We start from the raw sequence: 18,476 nt of genomic DNA, 5'->3' as shown, positions 1-18,476 counted from the left end.
CCACTGTTATTAGACAGTATACTCTATGACTCTAGTCATTTGAAATTTGTTCTCCGGTCCAGTGTATAATCTATCTTGGTAAATGTTCTGTGTACACTTGAAAAGAGTGTATATTTTACCATTGATATACAAATATCAGTACATATATATACACACATAAACATTTACATATGTATATAAAATTAGGCAAAACTTGTTAATCCTGTACTCTTGTTTATTTGGGGGGCTACTTGTTCTATTACTACCAGAGGCATGTTGAAATTTCTCACTGTGGTAGGCAGAATTCTGAGCGCGTTCCCAAGATTCCCATCGTCACTGTTACATGCATGGTATAAAGTCTCCCCTGGCGTGTGAGTAGACTGTGGATATAGTTTATTTCAGCTCTGTGGGTGGTCATGTTATGTGATAAAGATGAAAGGGTTTTGCAGATGTAATTAAAGCCACAAATTTGTGGATTTGAGGAAATGATCCCGAGTGGACCTGACCTGATCAGGTAAGTCCTAACAGGAACTGGGCCCTTTTAGAAGTCGAAGAGATTCGCAGCATGGATATTTCTCCTGTTGGTCTTGAATAACCAAACTGTCATGTTGTGGAGAGGCCAGGTGATAGGGAATGACAGGCGGCATCTAGGAGCTGAGGCCTCAGCTGCAGCTGCAAGGAACTGAATTCTGCCAAGAACCAGTGAGCTTGGAAGGGGACCGCAAGCATGATGCATAAGATGAGATAGCAGCCCCGGTGGACACCATCATTTCAGCCTTGTGGGACCTGAGCAGAGGATCCAATTCAGTCACGCCCAGATTTCTGACCTACAGAAACTGAAATAACAAAGGAGTGTTTTAAGCTGCTAATATTGTGGCACTAATACACCTGCTATGATTATAGATGTATCTCCACTTGTGTTCTTCTTAAAATATTTGAGCTCCAGTTACCTTTGTGTTATAGTTTTTGTGATTTTAACTTTAGTGTATTTTATGTCCCTGGAAATGTTATTATTATTTTATTTATTCAATATTATCTTAGATTTATCTTTTCTGTTGCTCTTTATTGTTTTCTGCACCTTCATGATTCCATCTGAGATAATTTTTCTTCTGCCCGAGAATTCCTTTGTTTTTTGTATGCTTTTTTAATGAGGGACCGCTACTGCTAAATTTTTTCAGATCTTTTTTGGCCGAAAGTATTTATTTCATCTTCACTTTTGATGTATATATTCACTGGATATAGAATTCTTGTCAGTAGTTATTTTTTTGAGCACTTTGAAGATACCATTCTTCTGGCTTCTGTTTCTGTTGAGAATTTTGCTGTCAGTCTTATTCCTTTGAAATTTCCTTGCGTGGCTTTTCCCCTTCTCTGGCTGCTTTGAAAATTTCTCTGTCTTTGATTTTCCACAGTTTTCCAATTGTGTGTCTGGATATGGTTTTCTTTGTAATTATTCTCCATGGAGTTTATAGTGCTTCTTGAATCTGTGGTTTGGTGTCTTCATCAATTTTGGAAAATTCTCTCAGTCCTGTGATATTGTTGAAAGCATTGCTCAGTTTCTCAGCCGCTCAGCCTCAGGTTTGCTTTCAGAATTGGCAATTGCCTCAAAGACAAGGTGGCTCCTTTGGAGGCCTGGCTAACCTCTCAGTTTCTCTCGTCTGGACCCCTCACCCCACCATGTCTCACTGTCTTTGAGGTTCTCCAAAAGCCTTGAAGCCAATTTTGTGTTGTTTAGTTTTTCTAATTCCTCAGCAAGAGGTTTGATCCAACAGCCTGGTGGACCATTGCTGACAGTAAACCTCTCTTCTTGGTGTTTGTGACTACGTCCTACTTTTTAAAATTAGAATGTGTGGTGGGCTTACCAACGTGCACAGTTGAATTTAAGTTAATGGCCGCCTCACAGCATGAACAAACACCAAAGTTCAGAAAGAGATTGCTTTAAGACTCTTGAACAGCGTCAGTTTAGAGAACTTCTGGAGATTGTTTTTTAATGAGAAGTGTGGGTATATTAGATGAAGAAAAATGAGATGTGCCCTGATGGATTTCATTGGCGCATACCTTTCCATATTTTACTTAGTGCCAGTGTTTTCCCTACTGAATTTGCTTGCTCAGGGCTTCAAATGTCAGCCAATCTAAAGTGATAGGTTTCTCTGAATTTTCAGTTCATTTCCCTGTATTTCAGTAATGTATTTTGGGCAGGACTCACTTGCTCTAAGGTTGTTTCGTTGTTTTGCAGGAAGACTGTATTTCTTCATAATTCGCTTTTTTGTGCATTTGCAGAGGGTGCTCGAGAGGAAGACCTAGATGCTGTGGAAGCTCAGATTGGTTGCAAACTTCCCGATGATTATCGATGCTCATATCGTATCCACAATGGGCAGAAGTTAGTGGTTCCTGGGTAAGATGCTTGCTGTTTCAGTTATTTTTAATGATACAACTTATTTTCTAGAAAGAAAATAAACTGTAGTTGTAGTTCTTCTTAGTAGATTAAAGTAATATAGGAGTTCCCTTTTCTTCCTTGTAGCAATCCATAAGACAAAGTCTACAGCTTGAATTTGACTTTACCAAAATAAATGTGTCTCATGAAAACCTTATCTTTATCAACACCTCCTTAGAATGAAGTGAAGTCTGGTTGGGTGTGGGGGCAATGCGACATAAGGGAAATGCATGTGGAGGTATATTTTAACGGAAACTGTTCAGCACCCTTCAAGTGTTTATCTTGTTTACAGCCAGATCATTTGTTTTGGAGAGCCTGGCACAAATTCTGTGTACCATACATGTAAAAATAAGAATTTGTTCAGAACTACATGTACTAAACTAAAAAATATATAGTTTTGTCCTATTCAAGCACGGCCTATAATTAAATGGCCTATTTTAAACTTCTAAAAGATGAAGTATTCATTGCGGAACCTTTCGGGAAAAGCAGACCACGTAGTTAGTAGCTGTCAAATTCACTCACAGTTTTAAAAACTATATGCTTTGAACGGGTCTACTCCTTCTGTTTTTTTATGAAATTAAGCTATTTCAGAGACACTGCGTTTATGCAATGCCAATGAGAATTTAGGGAGAACTTTGCATTGTTCTTATTGGAACTTGATGTCTCTGTGTGTGAAGAATCATATGAGGCTCTGTTTCCATTTCAGGTCTGAATACTACCTTTCAATCTCAGTATGATCACCTCCCACATTCCCTGTACTCATTGAATCATTTCTGAAATATGGGCAGTTAGGACTAGATAACCCTAAGTTACTGGCTTTTTTTTCTATTCTATTTTCCTGTCAAACTGAAATTTGACAAAATTGAAAAACTGTCACACTTCAAGAGCATAGCCTATAATTAGAGAATTTTATTAAAAGACTTGCTCAGAAGTGACATGACTAGAAGGTCATGCATTTCAAAACAGGGATTTTTAACTATCCACAGCCCAGTGGTGAGATGTGGGATAGGAATCTCATTAAGGACCCACACCTGTGTTATTCTCATGCACATGCAGTGAGATGAATTTAGATCCCATGCATTCCAAGTTAATGAAAATTTGGTTAAGGTTTAGGCTGATTAACATTTATACTGTCTAGTAGGGCAGAGTAAGCTAAAGGTTGTAACAGCATAGAGGTGTCAGAGAATTTATCCCTTGAAACATTAAATTAGTCATACACGTACATATAGCAAAATATCAGCAAATCAGTTTATCATGGCAAGATAGATTCCTGAACGCAATAAAACTATTTTTCTTTTTATAAAGCTTTTAGACATTTAGGCTTTTAATTTAAATCAATCTTTCCACTCAAGAGTTTGACTGTAATATATAAATTATAGTGTTTTGGGCATTTCCGGTTTAGAATCGACATGTTAACCACTTCTTATAAAGTTGTCAGTGTGAAATTATTATTCATTAAGAAGATGAGGCACAGATGTTTGTGTAGCACTGCAATTGATTAAATTTTTGAATCTGTTCTCAGGTTATTGGGAAGTATGGCGCTGTCCAATCACTATCGTTCTGAAGATTTGTTAGACGTGGATACGGCTGCTGGAGGCTTTCAGCAGAGACAGGGACTGAAATACTGTCTCCCTTTAACTTTTTGCATACACACTGGTTTGAGTCAGTACATAGCAGTGGAAGCTGCAGAGGGCCGAAATAAGAATGAAGTTTTCTACCAATGCCCAGTAAGTAGGAAGTGTGTTTAAGTGTGGCTTTAAGATGTGTTCTGATGAGCGTATAAATGTGTGCATTAGGAATTTTCAGGGTTGTTGAATGGGTATAGGGCATTATGCAATTTGATTAGAGACCTATCTAACCAGACACAAGTGGCATGGAATGCCAAAAGAAAATATTACCAGTGGACAAACAATGCAAACTGTGGTTCATGCAGAGACAAAGCTGTGAGTTGTGTGAAGTTTAAGGAAAACTAATGAGCTTTTTGTTGAAGTAATTAATTATAATATGCATTTCTAACTTAAAAATTTAGCTTTTGAACATCATTTGATCCAAATGCAGTAGGAATTTTTTAAACTCTTCAGTAGGTGTTTGAGTTGTTGAAAAATGAAGATCCTTTTTAGAAGATTTTTGTTATGATTTTAGTATTTTGTTTGTCTTATTTGTTCAGTTTTCAGTAATTTCTTAGTAACAACTTCTGCTTTCATTTTTACCTGTGAACTTTTAACTTAAAAGAGAAATTTAAAATAGGAAATACTTTTCATAGTTATCTGAGATATGTAACTCCATAAAACATTTAAAATATTTTAAGAGCCTTCATAGCTTTTAATTTTTCTAAGCATTTTCACATCTTTTATCTCATTTTTGACTTGATACCTCTATAAGGTTATAGGATGATGGCTTGATCTCTTTATTTATAGAGAAAAGTGACTAACGTACAATTCTTCAGGTTTCTTGATCGAATCCAAAGCCTTTTCTCCTAGGATAATTAGTTGTATTTCTTCTTACCTTAACTTTCTAATCCTTTTCCTGCAGGACAGTTTTTTGGTTCATTGTCAACAGTAATAGCAGTATATAAGCATTTAACTGGACTTTATAGAAAGAACCTAAATATAGAAATCTTGAAGCAGGAGCTCACAAGTGTGAGGAATGTCCAAGAATTGGTTAGAGCACTTAAGTTATTTTATATCTGTTTTGCCTTTTCTTCAGGGAAGAATACAAATAATGAACAATGGGAAATTAAGAAAATGTATTTTTCTTATTCTTTTTTTCCTTCTTTCTTTCTCAGAACCTAGTTAATATTAGGTGATTCCTCTTGCCTTGGAGTCTTCGGGGAGTACAGGCATATCTTAGTTTTTGTTTTGTTTTGTTTTAAAATAAAAAATTGTGAATTTACTCAAAACAAAACAAAATACATGGTGGAGAGTATTTTTCTTAATTAAAATATTCTTTTTCTCACTTAGGACCAAATGGCTCGGAATCCAGCTGCTATTGACATGTTTATCATAGGTAGGAGAAAAAAAAAGTTTTATTTTTTCCTTTTTCCGCCTGTCAAAAATATTAAGTTGGTAGAAACATTTTAGTTACTTACCCAGCTGCAATTTTATACTTGTATTTTTTAAGGCTTGCTGGTTTAAAAAGTACTATATCTAGGCACTCGTTAGAACAGCCCTTATACTTTATTGAATTTGGTTTCTATTTGGAAAAAAGCCATGCCCTATACAATTTTGTGCTCTTAGGACTCTGCTATGAAACACTAAAATGTATAGAATTAATATGAGTAAGTATATAGTTCCCTTACATGCACATGTATTTTCCATCACTCATATTAATACATAATTAGAGATGTTGATATATAAAATTACTTTGTACTTTTTCTTTTTTTTTTAATGTTGCATTTTTTAGAAAAGATTTTTAAAATTGGTTTTTAGAGGGAGAGGGAGAGAGAGAGAGAAACATCAACGTGAGAGCGAAACATCGATGGGCTGCCTCCTGCTCGCCCCCTTCTGGGAATCAAGCCCACAACCCAGGCATGTGCCCGACTGGGAATCAAACTGGCAACCTTTTGGTGCATGGGCTGATATCAACTGAGCTACATCGGCACAGGACAGGACAGTGCCGATGCTATAGTAAAATACTGATAAATAACACTAGATACCTCAAAACAGCAGTCTTTGGAAACCAGTATAAACTGGGCTTCATGAACTCCTGGGCACAACTAGTTTTTCTAGGCCTTAAAGGGGTATCTCTCAAAGGATTTGAGGACAATTTAATTTGTATGCAAGTGCTGCTCACCTCTTTGCTATTTGTTAGTCTTGTTTTGCTTAGATTTTGCTCACTTAAGAGAAGCTTGCTGACTATCCACTCAGCTTTTTAAAGGCATTCCTGGCACATGTCAAACATCCCCAGGGACTAATAGTGAAGGGGCCTTGCAAGCTAAGGCGTCTGTATGTAATTATTTCTCCTAACTGGAAGCTTGAACAGAGTCTGTACTGTGGCATATTCTAGATTTTGTGGCACACTTGACAATGTCAAGTCCTCACTCCTACGTAATAAATTATAAAAAGCTTTGACACTTAGTCCCTGACTGTCAGCTCACCCTGACTCACGTGGTCTGTGGTTTCTAAGTTAGTACTTGCCGGGTTTTGCTCCTGCTCAATGCCCACTTTGGCCTCTTCGCATAGCACACACTTTAAGAGGTGACCATCATGGCTCTGGTGCATGGTGCTACTGAGTTTATGCACCAAAGGCTGCCTGAGCTCTGAAGTAAGCTGCCTGCTAGGCTCCTGTAGTTTCTTGCTCTCAGTTTGGTGCTGATCTGACATGGTATGGAAGAACCCACTGCTGCAGCAGAATACTAAGGTCTGATAATACTATTCTGGTAGTTGGGATTTCTCCCGGAATAGGAGAGCAAAGCGAAAGATTTGAGCTGAGATGGGAAGTTAGTGCTGGGAGGAAAGATGAGAAAGCACTTCCTTTAGGCTGCCTTGATAAAGCCCCAGTGCTATCAAAGAAGCTCCAAGATGCAGACTTACTTTAAAGGTAAGAACCTTGAACATATAAATTACATCTTGATTCAAATAAGTTTGACTTTCTTGGAAACTGTCCTCATTTTAAAGAACACACTGTTCTAGTATGTATTATAATAAATTTAGGTTCATTGAAATACACTACGCCAATTTCTTTTTTATGTAAACCATGAAATATGAAAAATGACTTTAAAACTCTATAGGAAAGTTACTAGTTCTCCTGACATAAAATTGTACCTTCTTTGAATTGTAATGCCTTTGTTAATGTCATTAAAGATAGGCTTCTTAATATCTTGATCCAAGTAAACAGATGATCAGTGCTCATTTTGAATACAATAACAGTTAATAAATAGGGAGTTAGAATGGGCCATTAGTAGACATTAAGAACCAACTATTGTAGTATACTTTCTCTCAATTGATGCCCTTAAAATTTTAAAGCTCTGTACCCTCAGACCCAAGCCTAAATAGTATCTTCTATTATTCTCAGAGCAGAATATGAAGTAAATACTGTAAATTTAGCATCTGACGTTTAGCATGGGGGAGTATAGGAACTGGGTTGATAAAAATAAGATTACAGAGAAATGCATTGGGCATCACTGGTTAAGGGACTAATGTATGCTAGTCACTGAGATGTATTACAGTAAGGGGATCCGAGAAAGTTACATTGTATTACCTAGAGGGGGCAGGCATAATTTATGTAAATGCTTGTTACTGTCCCAATCACTAGATCACAGATGTATGGTCCAGACTGGACTGTTCCAGTCATTCTTTTCCGCTTCGAGCTGCTCACTGAGAATATGGAGGACCGCTGTGCGTTTGAATCTGTAGTCACCTCAACTACTTTGGGATTGGTCTGATGCCCATAACTCCTGTTAGATGTCCAGACTGAGCATGAGTCAGTATGTACCTGGAGCAGAGGTATTCCCTGACTGTTCGAGGATAGGTGCTGATATTGTTCCTGTAGTTTCTTCCTAGATGTAGCCATGTCTTCTTTGTTCAAGGAATTACAGACAGAAAGCTTTTCATTCCTGTACCAGGACAAAGTAAAGTTTAGGAATCTGTTATTTAATTATATGTAAGTGTAAAAAGTACTTTGAAGTTAGTTGGAGGATTCCCTAGCAAGGTTGTTAGGAATAAGAGGGATAGAATTGAGACTAGAAATTGTCCTAATAAAGGACTAGAGAGGAATTATATCTATAAATATTTCTGGGTTTGATATCACACCTTATGCAAAGAGAAATTACAGTTGTTTCCTTGTTTCCTGCATGGATTTTACAAAAACGATTTGTCCTCTCCCCCCTTTTCTGGTTTACAGGTGCTACTTTTACTGACTGGTTTACTTCTTATGTCAACAGTGTTGTATCAGGTGGCTTCCCTATCATCAGAGACCAGATTTTCAGGTATTTCTCTTGGGGCTTTTTGGAATGGAATAATTGTAATAAGCAAAAATCATCAGTTACAGATCATGAGATGAAGTTTCCCAGGAAGGTTAATAACAGAACCTTTCATCATCATAAATCTATTCTATTCTCATTTTAAGGCCAAAACATCCAAACACTTGAACAGCCAGTATTTTTCTTATTTTGAAGAATCAAAAGAAAAAAACTGATTTGATGTAGAAATTTATATATTTTAGTATTTATATAGTTTCTTTTTAGGAAAAAAAAAAGCTGTTTGCCAATTAGTAGATTTAGTATGAATAGCAAGTTAGTAACTATTAACTCCTAGCAAATATTTATTATCTCTAAATGGAACATCTAGATATTATAGATAATATTAGAGGTAATATTGGCTTATAGTAGCCTGGTTGGCAGAAATGACAGATTAAATATACATTAGAGGCCCCTATAATAATATACTAACACATTTTTATTATCAGAACCACTGTTTGTAGGTATAGCTGGGTTTTCAGATGGTCCTCTAAATTTCCTCAACTCTGAAAATGGAGATAGACTCTTTTTAGTTTCGAAGTAAATTACTTTACTGATCTGGAGTCTTCAAAGCTTTCTGTTTTGCTTATGATTTCTAGTTTTCTTCTAAGCTTAATAGGACTATACCTTTAAAATCTCAACTGTGTTTTAAATTTTCAATCCTAAGCTATTTTGCATTGTATCTTTAAACTTTTTATCTTCTAGAATTGAGGCTAGTTGACTAAAAAATGTTTAATTTTTTTATTTACCTAGATATGTTCATGATCCAGAGTGTGTAGCAACAACTGGAGATATTACCGTTTCAGTTTCCACATCGTTTCTGCCAGAACTTAGCTCTGTACATCCACCCCACTATTTCTTCACATACCGAATCAGGTGAGAATTTCAAAGGGTCGCCTTTCAGTTAGTAATGGGCTATATCCTCCGGATGTGTTATTATTGCCCCATTTGATATAAGATAAACACATTTTGAAAGGCAACTTCTTGCTGATACAGAGGAAGGTGGGTTACAAAGTTTCTACAGTATAGTCAGGTTTTTTCCCCTGCTTTTACTTTTATTTGTATTTATTGATGCTGAATTTACTCTGGGGCCATAAGTTTTTGTTTCTCCAGGGTCTTCTGGGATATTTTTCTGGTTTAGGAACAAGCTGCTCTTTTTCAGTAGGATCATCTCAGTGTGGCAGGGAGAGCTTATGTGTGGGTTAATCCGCCCACAAGCGCTGTAAATTCTGCTCCACGTACCTAGATGTGCTCAATGACCAGAGAATCTACATCTGCACCCTTAAGTTCAGCATAACTTCTGCATTTTTAAACGTGTAGCAAAATTCAGCACTTCTTGGCCATGGACACACTGTTTGGCCTGGACACACCTACCAACTCCACCATTGTAATGACGGAATGGCACACATTGCTTCTGTAAAGCGACATTCTTCAGATACTTGGTGGCTTTTAAGATATGCATACCTTTGGTGGCGTGAGCAGTTTCACGAGTATTATTAAAATGAACACGAAGATTTTAACCTTGATTTGCATGATTTTGTGGGGGTTTTTTGGGTCAAGTGAATAATGAACCATTTTCAAAGGTCACTTCAGGCTGCTTATGGGAAGAGTGAGTACGATATAGTTTATAAAATACCTTGAGTTTATATTAACCCCTGAGTTGTTTCTTGTAAATACAAGTATTGTGCCAGGTACTTTTCAAGGTGGACCACTAGGTTGTAATCATATGGAAAGGTCAGAATTAGAGTTGTAATGTTTTCGGAAAGCTACCAAATTGCCCAAGGTAATATCATGCTTTTAAAATGTAATCTGGTCTGTGTATGTTCAATTAAAAGTCTAGTACATATTTATTGAGTGCTGCCTGGATATCAAACAGGGTGTTGAGCCCTGGATTTGGTGAAATAAAAAACAAATATTACCTAGTAAATTCACTTTAATTAGAAGTACTCTCTGCTATGACATGAAGACAACTCATTGATCAAAGGGACTAAGGATACTTTGTCTTTAGATATATTTTTATATACTTTATGGTGTTATATATAGGAATGTATACTTACCAGAAGCATCATAGAATTTTAGTATTGTATGTAGCCTTTGATGTGTCTAGTTACACATGCGCAGATGTTTGTTGTTTAATTTAGATCTTGCCTAGGACTGAGACATGCTTAATTAATGATACCTACATATGTTTGTAGAGTACTCAAAATGAAAATAAGAGACCGAAGATTCCCAGAGGAAGGGGGGGAAATAATAGTATTGGGAAGCAGAGTTAAGGTGATCCCAGTAACTGAGTAGTGACATTTCTTTTTCTTCTTTTTTTAAAATATATTTTATTGACTTTTTACAGAGAGGAAGGGAGAAGGGATAGAGAGTTAGAAACATCGATCAGCTGCCTCCTGCACACCCCCCACTGGGGATGTGCCCGTAACCAAGGTAAATGCCCTTGACCAGAATCGAACCTGGGACCTTTCAGTCCACAGGCCAACGCCCTATCCACTGAGCCAAACCGGTCAGGGCTGAGTAGTGACATTTCACTTTGAGCTTTGTATATAGAAGCTAATGGAGAAAAGGGAAATGGGTTGCATAGCCTTGTAGTGAATAAAAGACTGTCAGTTTTTTAGAACAGAAGTTTTTCATGGCACTGTATTTTAGAAAGCGTTTCCCATACTGATCTTTATTTGTACAACAAAAGAGTGTTGTAAGCATGGAGTTTGTGAATTTTTATGTTGCCCTTTCTATTGTTGATCCTCACTGAAATCAGGCGCGGAAGTTGAATGAAAGCATTCTCATGGGGGAGTTAGCTAATTGGGCCAATATCTTTGAGAACTTCCGGAAATAGATGATGAACACAGACTTTGGGGTGTGTTTCTTAACTTCCTTTGGAAATTCCCTTTATGTTCTTTTTTTTTTTTAATCAAGATTTTTTTAAAAATATGTTTTATTGATTTTTTACAGAGAGGAAGGGAGAGGGATAGAGAGTTAGAAACATCGATGAGAGAGAAACATCGATCAGCTGCCTCCTGCACACCCCCTACTGGGGATGTGCCCGCAACCAAGGTACATGCCCTTGACCGGAATCGAACCTGGAACCCTTCAGTCCACAGGCCGATGCTCTATCCACTGAGCCAAACCGGTTAGGGCTCCCTTTATGTTCTTAACCCAAATGTTGTAGCTCTTAAACAAAAGAAACAAAAAAAGGCCTGATTTGTTTCTCTACTGCCCCATTTCCTTCTCCAGGATTGAAATGTCAAAGGATGCACTTCCTGAGAAGGCTTGTCAGTTGGACAGTCGCTATTGGAGAATAACAAATGCTAAAGGTGATGTAGAAGAAGTTCAAGGACCTGGAGTAGTTGGTATGTAATGAAAAATGTAGTTTATACATCAGTTGCATCTAAGAACTTTTGGAGAGCATATATGTAGCACAGCTTAGAAATGCATTATGATATTGGTGGATATGACTGCATCTTTTTAATAGCTGTGTTTACAGTGTGAAAGGTATCATAGATTCTGGGTTTCTCCTAACTACAATACTTTGCTTCACAAATATAATGTGTAAATGTCATTATTCTATCAGTTTAGTACCTTTAAACAGAACTTTTCTAAAATTATAGCACAGGGATTGAGTTTACATTCTGTGAATCACCTGGGTTCCTTGCTTTTCCTTCTTAAGTTCTTTTCTTTCCCACTGAATAATTATTCATTGTAATATTTTATAGGCATAGAGCAGAAAGAGAAAATAAATTTTATATCTGTCATCTTTTGCAATTTAGGGGAGAAATGTTAAAATTAATAACAGATTTTTTTTGTTTGTGGATTTCAATCATCTCTAGCTTGATTTCCATTGACATTGTAATTATCTTAAGTTTCTGAACCCTTAGACTCTTCAGATTTTGTATTAGTGCTTCAGAAAAATAACATTATTTAAGCTATGTACTTCTGTTATTGGTCCTAAGCATGTACACAATTCAGTTTAGATTAAAGTTGCTCTAATTTATTGCCATGAATAAAGTCATGTTCTGCATGTTTGTTTAAGGAATTTTTCCTGAATTTATTTGGGGATCTAGTGCTAAACAATTTTATTAAAGCTGTATTTCTTTTTCAGTAATTTGGTCCCTTGGAGTAAGGACTCTCCCTTGTGACTGCCATTTGGTCTGGGCTAAATGCTTAAGCTGCATGCTCAGAATTTTATGTTTTAGCCTATTGCTACTTTTAAACATGTAGATTATCCTTATCACTGTTTAAACTAGTGTCTGTGACACTTATTACCCATGTCTTAAAGATGATGTCTAAAATGTCTCAAAGCATTTTGAAAAAAATAAATTCTTTTTTTATTTTGCTTTATTCTCCTAGAATTCCCCCACCCTACCCACACACCGCTATAGAGAATTAGAGGGACTATCCAAAAAGTCAAAATACTCGTAATCCCATCACTATTAACATTTTGTTGTGTTTCCTTTTAGATTTTGTTTGTAATTGTGCATTTACTTTAACATAGTTTGCATACTCCCGTAGAGGACATATCTAATTTGCTGTGATGGAGAACTGAATTTTATGCTTTAATTAATTGTTACTGTTTTCTCTGCAGGTGAATTTCCAATCATCAGCCCTGGCCGGGTGTATGAATACACAAGTTGTACCACATTTTCTACAACATCGGGATATATGGAAGGATATTATACTTTCCACTTTCTTTACTTTAAAGACAAGATCTTTAATGTCGCCATTCCCCGGTTCCATATGGCATGTCCGACATTCAGGGTGTCTATAGCTCGATTGGTAGGTTAAATTTCCTCTGGTGCTGATTTACATAACTTTTTAGAATTGACTCACGGAGGGTCTTTGTTGATTAGCCAGACAAATAGTTTATAAATTGTGTTGCAAAGAACCCTAGGAATTTTGAGGAAGTACCTTGGGGTGGGTGGGATATGTGAACATGTGGGGGGAGGCAGACAAGAAGTAAGTGAGGCTCTGTACTCTTCAGTCAGAGTAACTCTGCTGTTACCTGTTTTTGTTTGTTTTTAATAGCTTTATTTTTTAGAGCAGTTTTAGATTCACAGAAAAATTGAGCAGAAGGTACAGAAATTCCCCATATACCCCCTACCCCCACACAGTATTTCCCACTAGAGCAGTGCCAGTGTCACAACTATGGGGCTTACACTGACACATCATCACCCAAAGTCCATAAGTTACATTAGGGTTCACTCTTATTGTTTGGACAGATGTACAATGACATGAGTCTACCATTAGTATTCTATAGAGTAATTATTCGTTTTAAATACGTCTGTTGCCTAATGAGAAACACCACACTAGACCAGATGATATCTGCTTTCTTTTATTTCATTAAGACAGGGAAAACAATTTCTTACCGTGTTTTTACTACAACTCCCATTTTGTAAAATAATACAAATATCCTATAGAAATTATTACAAAGGATTTAATGGGTAGACTCGTACTTTTACTAGTCTCTCTTTGGGATCATTTCCTAAGTCAACTAGGTATATTTTTTAAATCTCATTTTTAGGGTTACCTTAAGGCAGGTTTAGCAGTAACCCCAATCTTACAGGCTATAAAACGATTAGAGAAAATTATGAGTCTCTAGTTATACAATAGGAATAAAATGTGAATTGTATACCCAGAATGTAATCAAGTTGTAGGCATCAAATGTTCACCAAAACCCTCTGGCTCCTGGGTGACTCTGATGGGAGGCTCTAACATAAGTCTGGGAAGATGGACATGATATGAAGCTGACCCAGAGTTGACACATTCACAACTCCAATTTGTAGAAGGCAGGATGATGATGAGACTTAGGCTTTCATGCTTGTGGTTTGTCTGTGGAAAACAATCTACAGTCTGGGTTTGGAAGTGAAGTTTAGCTTCCCTCCCAGTGGAGGAGTGCTTCCTACTGTTTATTTCCAGTTCTAGGAATTTGCTACTTATGGCAGTCTCCATGCTGACCAGCCCAAATTCTGTATGAGATTGTAATTATCCTTAAATGTTTTATATGATTTATCAGTGAGGTCATCTGGGGCTGGAATATGCTTTGTGCAAACGTTTTGAAATATTAATTTCTTTAATATTTATATTTTCTGTTTCTTGTCCACTTTTGCTAAGTTGTGTCTTTTAAGGAATTTGTCCATTTTGTCTAAATGCTGAATTAATAGGCATAAAGCTACCTAAATATTGATAATCCTTTTAATGGCTGGAAAAGATATAGTCATATGTCCTCTTTTGTTCTTCATATTGGTAATTTATATCTTTTGTTCATCAGTTTAGCTAGGGGGTTATCACTTTTATTGATCACTTAAAGGAACAATTTTTTACTTCACTGATTTTCTCTATTGTTTCCTCATTTCTATTTTCATTGATTTCTACAGTTATCTTTATTTCTCCTTCTTACTTTGGGTTTAATTTGCTTTTTCCCCCTAGCTTCTTGACGGTAGAAGTTTAAATTATTGATTTTAGACCTTCTCTGTAAGCACTGTTTTACCTACATTTCATAAATTCTGACATTATGTTTTCATTACCATTGATTCAAAATATTCTCAGATTTTCTTGTAATTTAGTTTTGATCAATGACTTTTCTAGAAATGTGTTAATTTCCAAACATTTGGAGATTTTCTAGTTATCTTTGGGTTGTTGATTTTTAATTTTGTTATGTTTAGAGAACTCATTGTGTATAATTTCAATCCTTTTAAATGTTTTATGGCCCAGAATTATGGTCTATCTTGGTAAATACTTGTGTATTTGAAAAGAATGTATATTCTGTTATTTTGGGGAATATTATTCTATAAATGACAGGTTGAACTGGTTGATTGTTTTTCAAGTCTTTTATATATTTACTGATCTTTTTTTTTGGTCTTTATTCTCTGAGAGATGATTGTTGTAATCTCCAGTTATAATTAAGTTTTGTCTACTTCTCTTTAATTCTATCAGATTTGCTTCATGCATTTTGAAACTCTATAATTATGTGCAAATATACTTAGGATTGTGCCGTCTTTTTAATGAACTGGTTATTTTATTGTTATAAAATCTTTCTCTATCTCTGAAAATGCTCCTGTCCTAAAGTTGCTACTATTCCTGACATAAAATGTAGAGTGCTGAGATTTATTGGCGCAGGTAGTTACTATTGGGTCAACTTGATCCTGTTGAGGCTTTTAAAAATGTTTGTTAGGGTGGTTATAAAGTAATCTTTACTTAAGGACAGTCATTTCAAACTTTTCGGTCTCATGACCCCCTTAAGCTTTGAAAAGTTATTGGAGATTCCTCAAAAAATTAAAAATGGAACTAAACCCTATGACCCAGCAATTCCACCTTTGGGTATTTATCCAAAGAAATAAAAGACACTAATTCAAAAAAATATATGCACCCCTATGTTCATTGCAGTGTTATTTACAATAGCCAAGCTATGGAAGCAACCTAGGTGTCCATCCATAGACGAACAGATAATGAATATGTGTGTGTGTGTGTGTGTGTGTGTGTGTGTGTCACCAGTGGGACATCCTTAGCGCTGCCACGGAGGCGGGAGAGGCTCCCACCACCGCCACTGTGCTCACCAGTCATGAGCTGGCTTCTGGCTGAGCGGCGCTTCCCCTGTGGGAGTGCACTGACCACCAGGGGGCAGCTCCTGCATTAAGCATCTTCCCCCTGGTGGTTAGTGTGCATCATAGCAACTGGTTGTTCCGCCGTTTGGTTGATTTGCATATTAGCCTTTTATTATATAGGATATAGGATTACTCAGCAATAAAAAAGAATGAAATCTTGCCATTTGCAACAACATGGATGGACCTAGAGGGTATTATGCTAAGTGAAATAAGTCAGACAGAGAAAGATAAATGCCATATAATTCCACTTGTATATGGAATCTAAAAACAAAACAAATGAACAAATAAAACTCAACACAAACTCATAGATACATCATGGCCAGAGGGGTGAGGGGTGGGAGAATGAGCAAAAAGGTGAAGTGATGAAGAAGTACAAACTGCCAGTTATAAAATAAGTCACAAGTGCAGCATAGGATATATAGTCAATGATATTGTAATAACTATGTATGATGACAAATGGTTACTAGACTTATTGTGGTGGTCACTTCATAATGTGTGTGTATATATATATATGTCTAATCATAATGTTGTATACCTGAAGCTAATATAAAATTGTATGTCATCTATAATTAAAAGAAAGTTATGAGGACTCCAAAGAACTCTTGCTTATGTGGGTTATATTGATATTTATCATGTTAGAAATTAAAACTGAGAAGTTTTATAATATTTACTTACTCCTTTTTTAAAGTTTAAAATTTTTAAATTTATAATTTAAAATTACAATAATAAACTCATTACATGTTCAACTCTCTCTTAACTATGTTCTTACTTATTTAGAGTTCTAGTGGCTTCCCAACGACAAATAATAATATAAAATCTTTACCTGCCTTGTGGAAAATGTTTTTTTTTCTATCAGGGATGAAAAAACAATAAAAAGGAATGAAAATTCTGGACTTATTTTCTAATCAACATGAAGAGGCAGTGGGGGGTGGGGTTGTACTTGTGTTTATCTTTCCTGTTTAAATATTCATTTTTTAAAAATATTTTTTTATTGACTTTTAGAGAGGAAGGGAGAGAGAAATAATGTGAGAGCAAAACATTGATCGGCTGCCTCCTGCATACCCCCTACCAGGGATCGAGCCCACAACCTGGGCATGTGCCCTGACTAGAAATCGAACCAGCAACCTTTTGGTGTACAGGACGACACCCAGCCAACTGATCCACACTGGCCAGGGAAAATAGTAGTTTTCTTGATATGGAAATTGAATGGTTCTCCTTTTGTGTGCTTTAACAATATAATTAATTGGGAGGTTTAATCTTTTCTTTTGCTTTATACTCTGAATGCCACTTTAAAATATACTTTTGGTTGGTCTTTTCTTGGTCTAGGTGGTTTATTGTTTGTTTTTAGACTCTTTAGAGGTGCCTACTGCTGATTTATTTTCATTTTTGTCTGTGTTCCTCTTTCCATCTGCTGTTTGGTATGTACAATTTTATTTGTGATCATCAGCAATCCTCTTTAGCCACATTGATTTTCTTTAACAGTTTTTGTTTTCTTCTTCATTAAGATAATAATCATATTACCTGAATTTAATGTTTCATAATTTTTTTAATCCTTCCCTCCTTCCCTGTTCCCTTTTTCCCCCTCTTCTCAAGTCCCTTTTGGACCTGCTATTGGATTTTAAAATCTTCATTCCCTAGATTTAAAGAAATATCCAGAGATTAAAATAATGAATTATCTTATATTTACATATCTTTGTTGTTGTTTGTGTTATAATAAATCCCAGTGACTATTCCTTTGACAAATCCTAAAAGACAATACCTTTCTCCCACATCAGTAAATGTGTTCACTCAACAAATATTTACTGAGTACCTACCAGGTACTGGGGAAAATGCAGTGAACAATACAATTAAAATCTCTGCCTTGGAATTTACATTCTAGTTAGAATAGACAAAGGTTAGCAAATAAACACCATATATTTAGGTCAAGTAGTAATGTGTGCACTGGAGAATAATCAGAATAGAGGGGATAAAGGGTGTCCTGTTGTATAACATAAAGATGTGTCAAGAAAGGCTTCTGTGACATTTGAGTTGAGACTGAAAAGAAGTAGAAGGAGCCCTTGGATGTTTGGGTGAAGGGTGTTCCAAGCTAAAGAACAGCAAGTGCAGAAGTCCCGACCCACGAATGTGCCTGGTATGTTTGAAGAACTGCCAGGAGGCCAGTGTACTGGAGGGTGGGAAATGGGGGCAGAGTGGATGGAGATGAGATCAGAAGGGTAGAGGGGGTGCTGCATCATGATACGTCACAAAAGCCTTGGTTGAAGGACCGTCGCTGACACCACATCCAAAGTTTCCCAACATTCCGCACATTACCAAGTAGGATCTCCTTGCTGTTCAGAATTCTGTTCGATATAGCGGCTCCTCTCATTGGGTCTTCAAAAGTGAGAAAGTTGACAGCAAAATAAGTCATGATTGATAGAGGAAGCACTGCTTAAGAGGAAGTTTGCAGGTGATGTTCAGCTATTGCACAGTTACCATCACCATTGCCCTATGCTGAGAGCCCCCGACAAGT

The 18,476-nt window shown here is 36.4% G+C and overlaps 1 protein-coding gene across 3 annotated transcripts in view; it reads left to right on the top strand.

The window, feature by feature from the left end:
- The window catches only part of FBXO3 (F-box protein 3), a 30,291-nt gene that overhangs the window by 10,131 nt on the left and 1,684 nt on the right, over positions 1-18,476 (top strand). For all 3 annotated transcript variants that reach the window (XM_006098064.3, XM_023761795.1, XM_023761797.1), the window contains exons 4-10: positions 2,257-2,371; positions 3,933-4,137; positions 5,371-5,416; positions 8,252-8,336; positions 9,120-9,242; positions 11,604-11,719; positions 12,952-13,142. In XM_006098064.3, the coding sequence (XP_006098126.1) occupies positions 2,257-2,371; positions 3,933-4,137; positions 5,371-5,416; positions 8,252-8,336; positions 9,120-9,242; positions 11,604-11,719; positions 12,952-13,142 (881 nt within the window). The remainder of the gene's footprint in view (positions 1-2,256; positions 2,372-3,932; positions 4,138-5,370; positions 5,417-8,251; positions 8,337-9,119; positions 9,243-11,603; positions 11,720-12,951; positions 13,143-18,476) is intronic.

This window comes from Myotis lucifugus, unplaced genomic scaffold (assembly GCF_000147115.1).
Source record: "Myotis lucifugus unplaced genomic scaffold, Myoluc2.0 scaffold_218, whole genome shotgun sequence".
NCBI lineage: Eukaryota > Metazoa > Chordata > Mammalia > Chiroptera > Vespertilionidae > Myotis > Myotis lucifugus.
The sequence above is the reverse complement of the archived record's forward strand: the minus strand, read 5'-3'. Positions and strand labels throughout refer to the sequence as shown.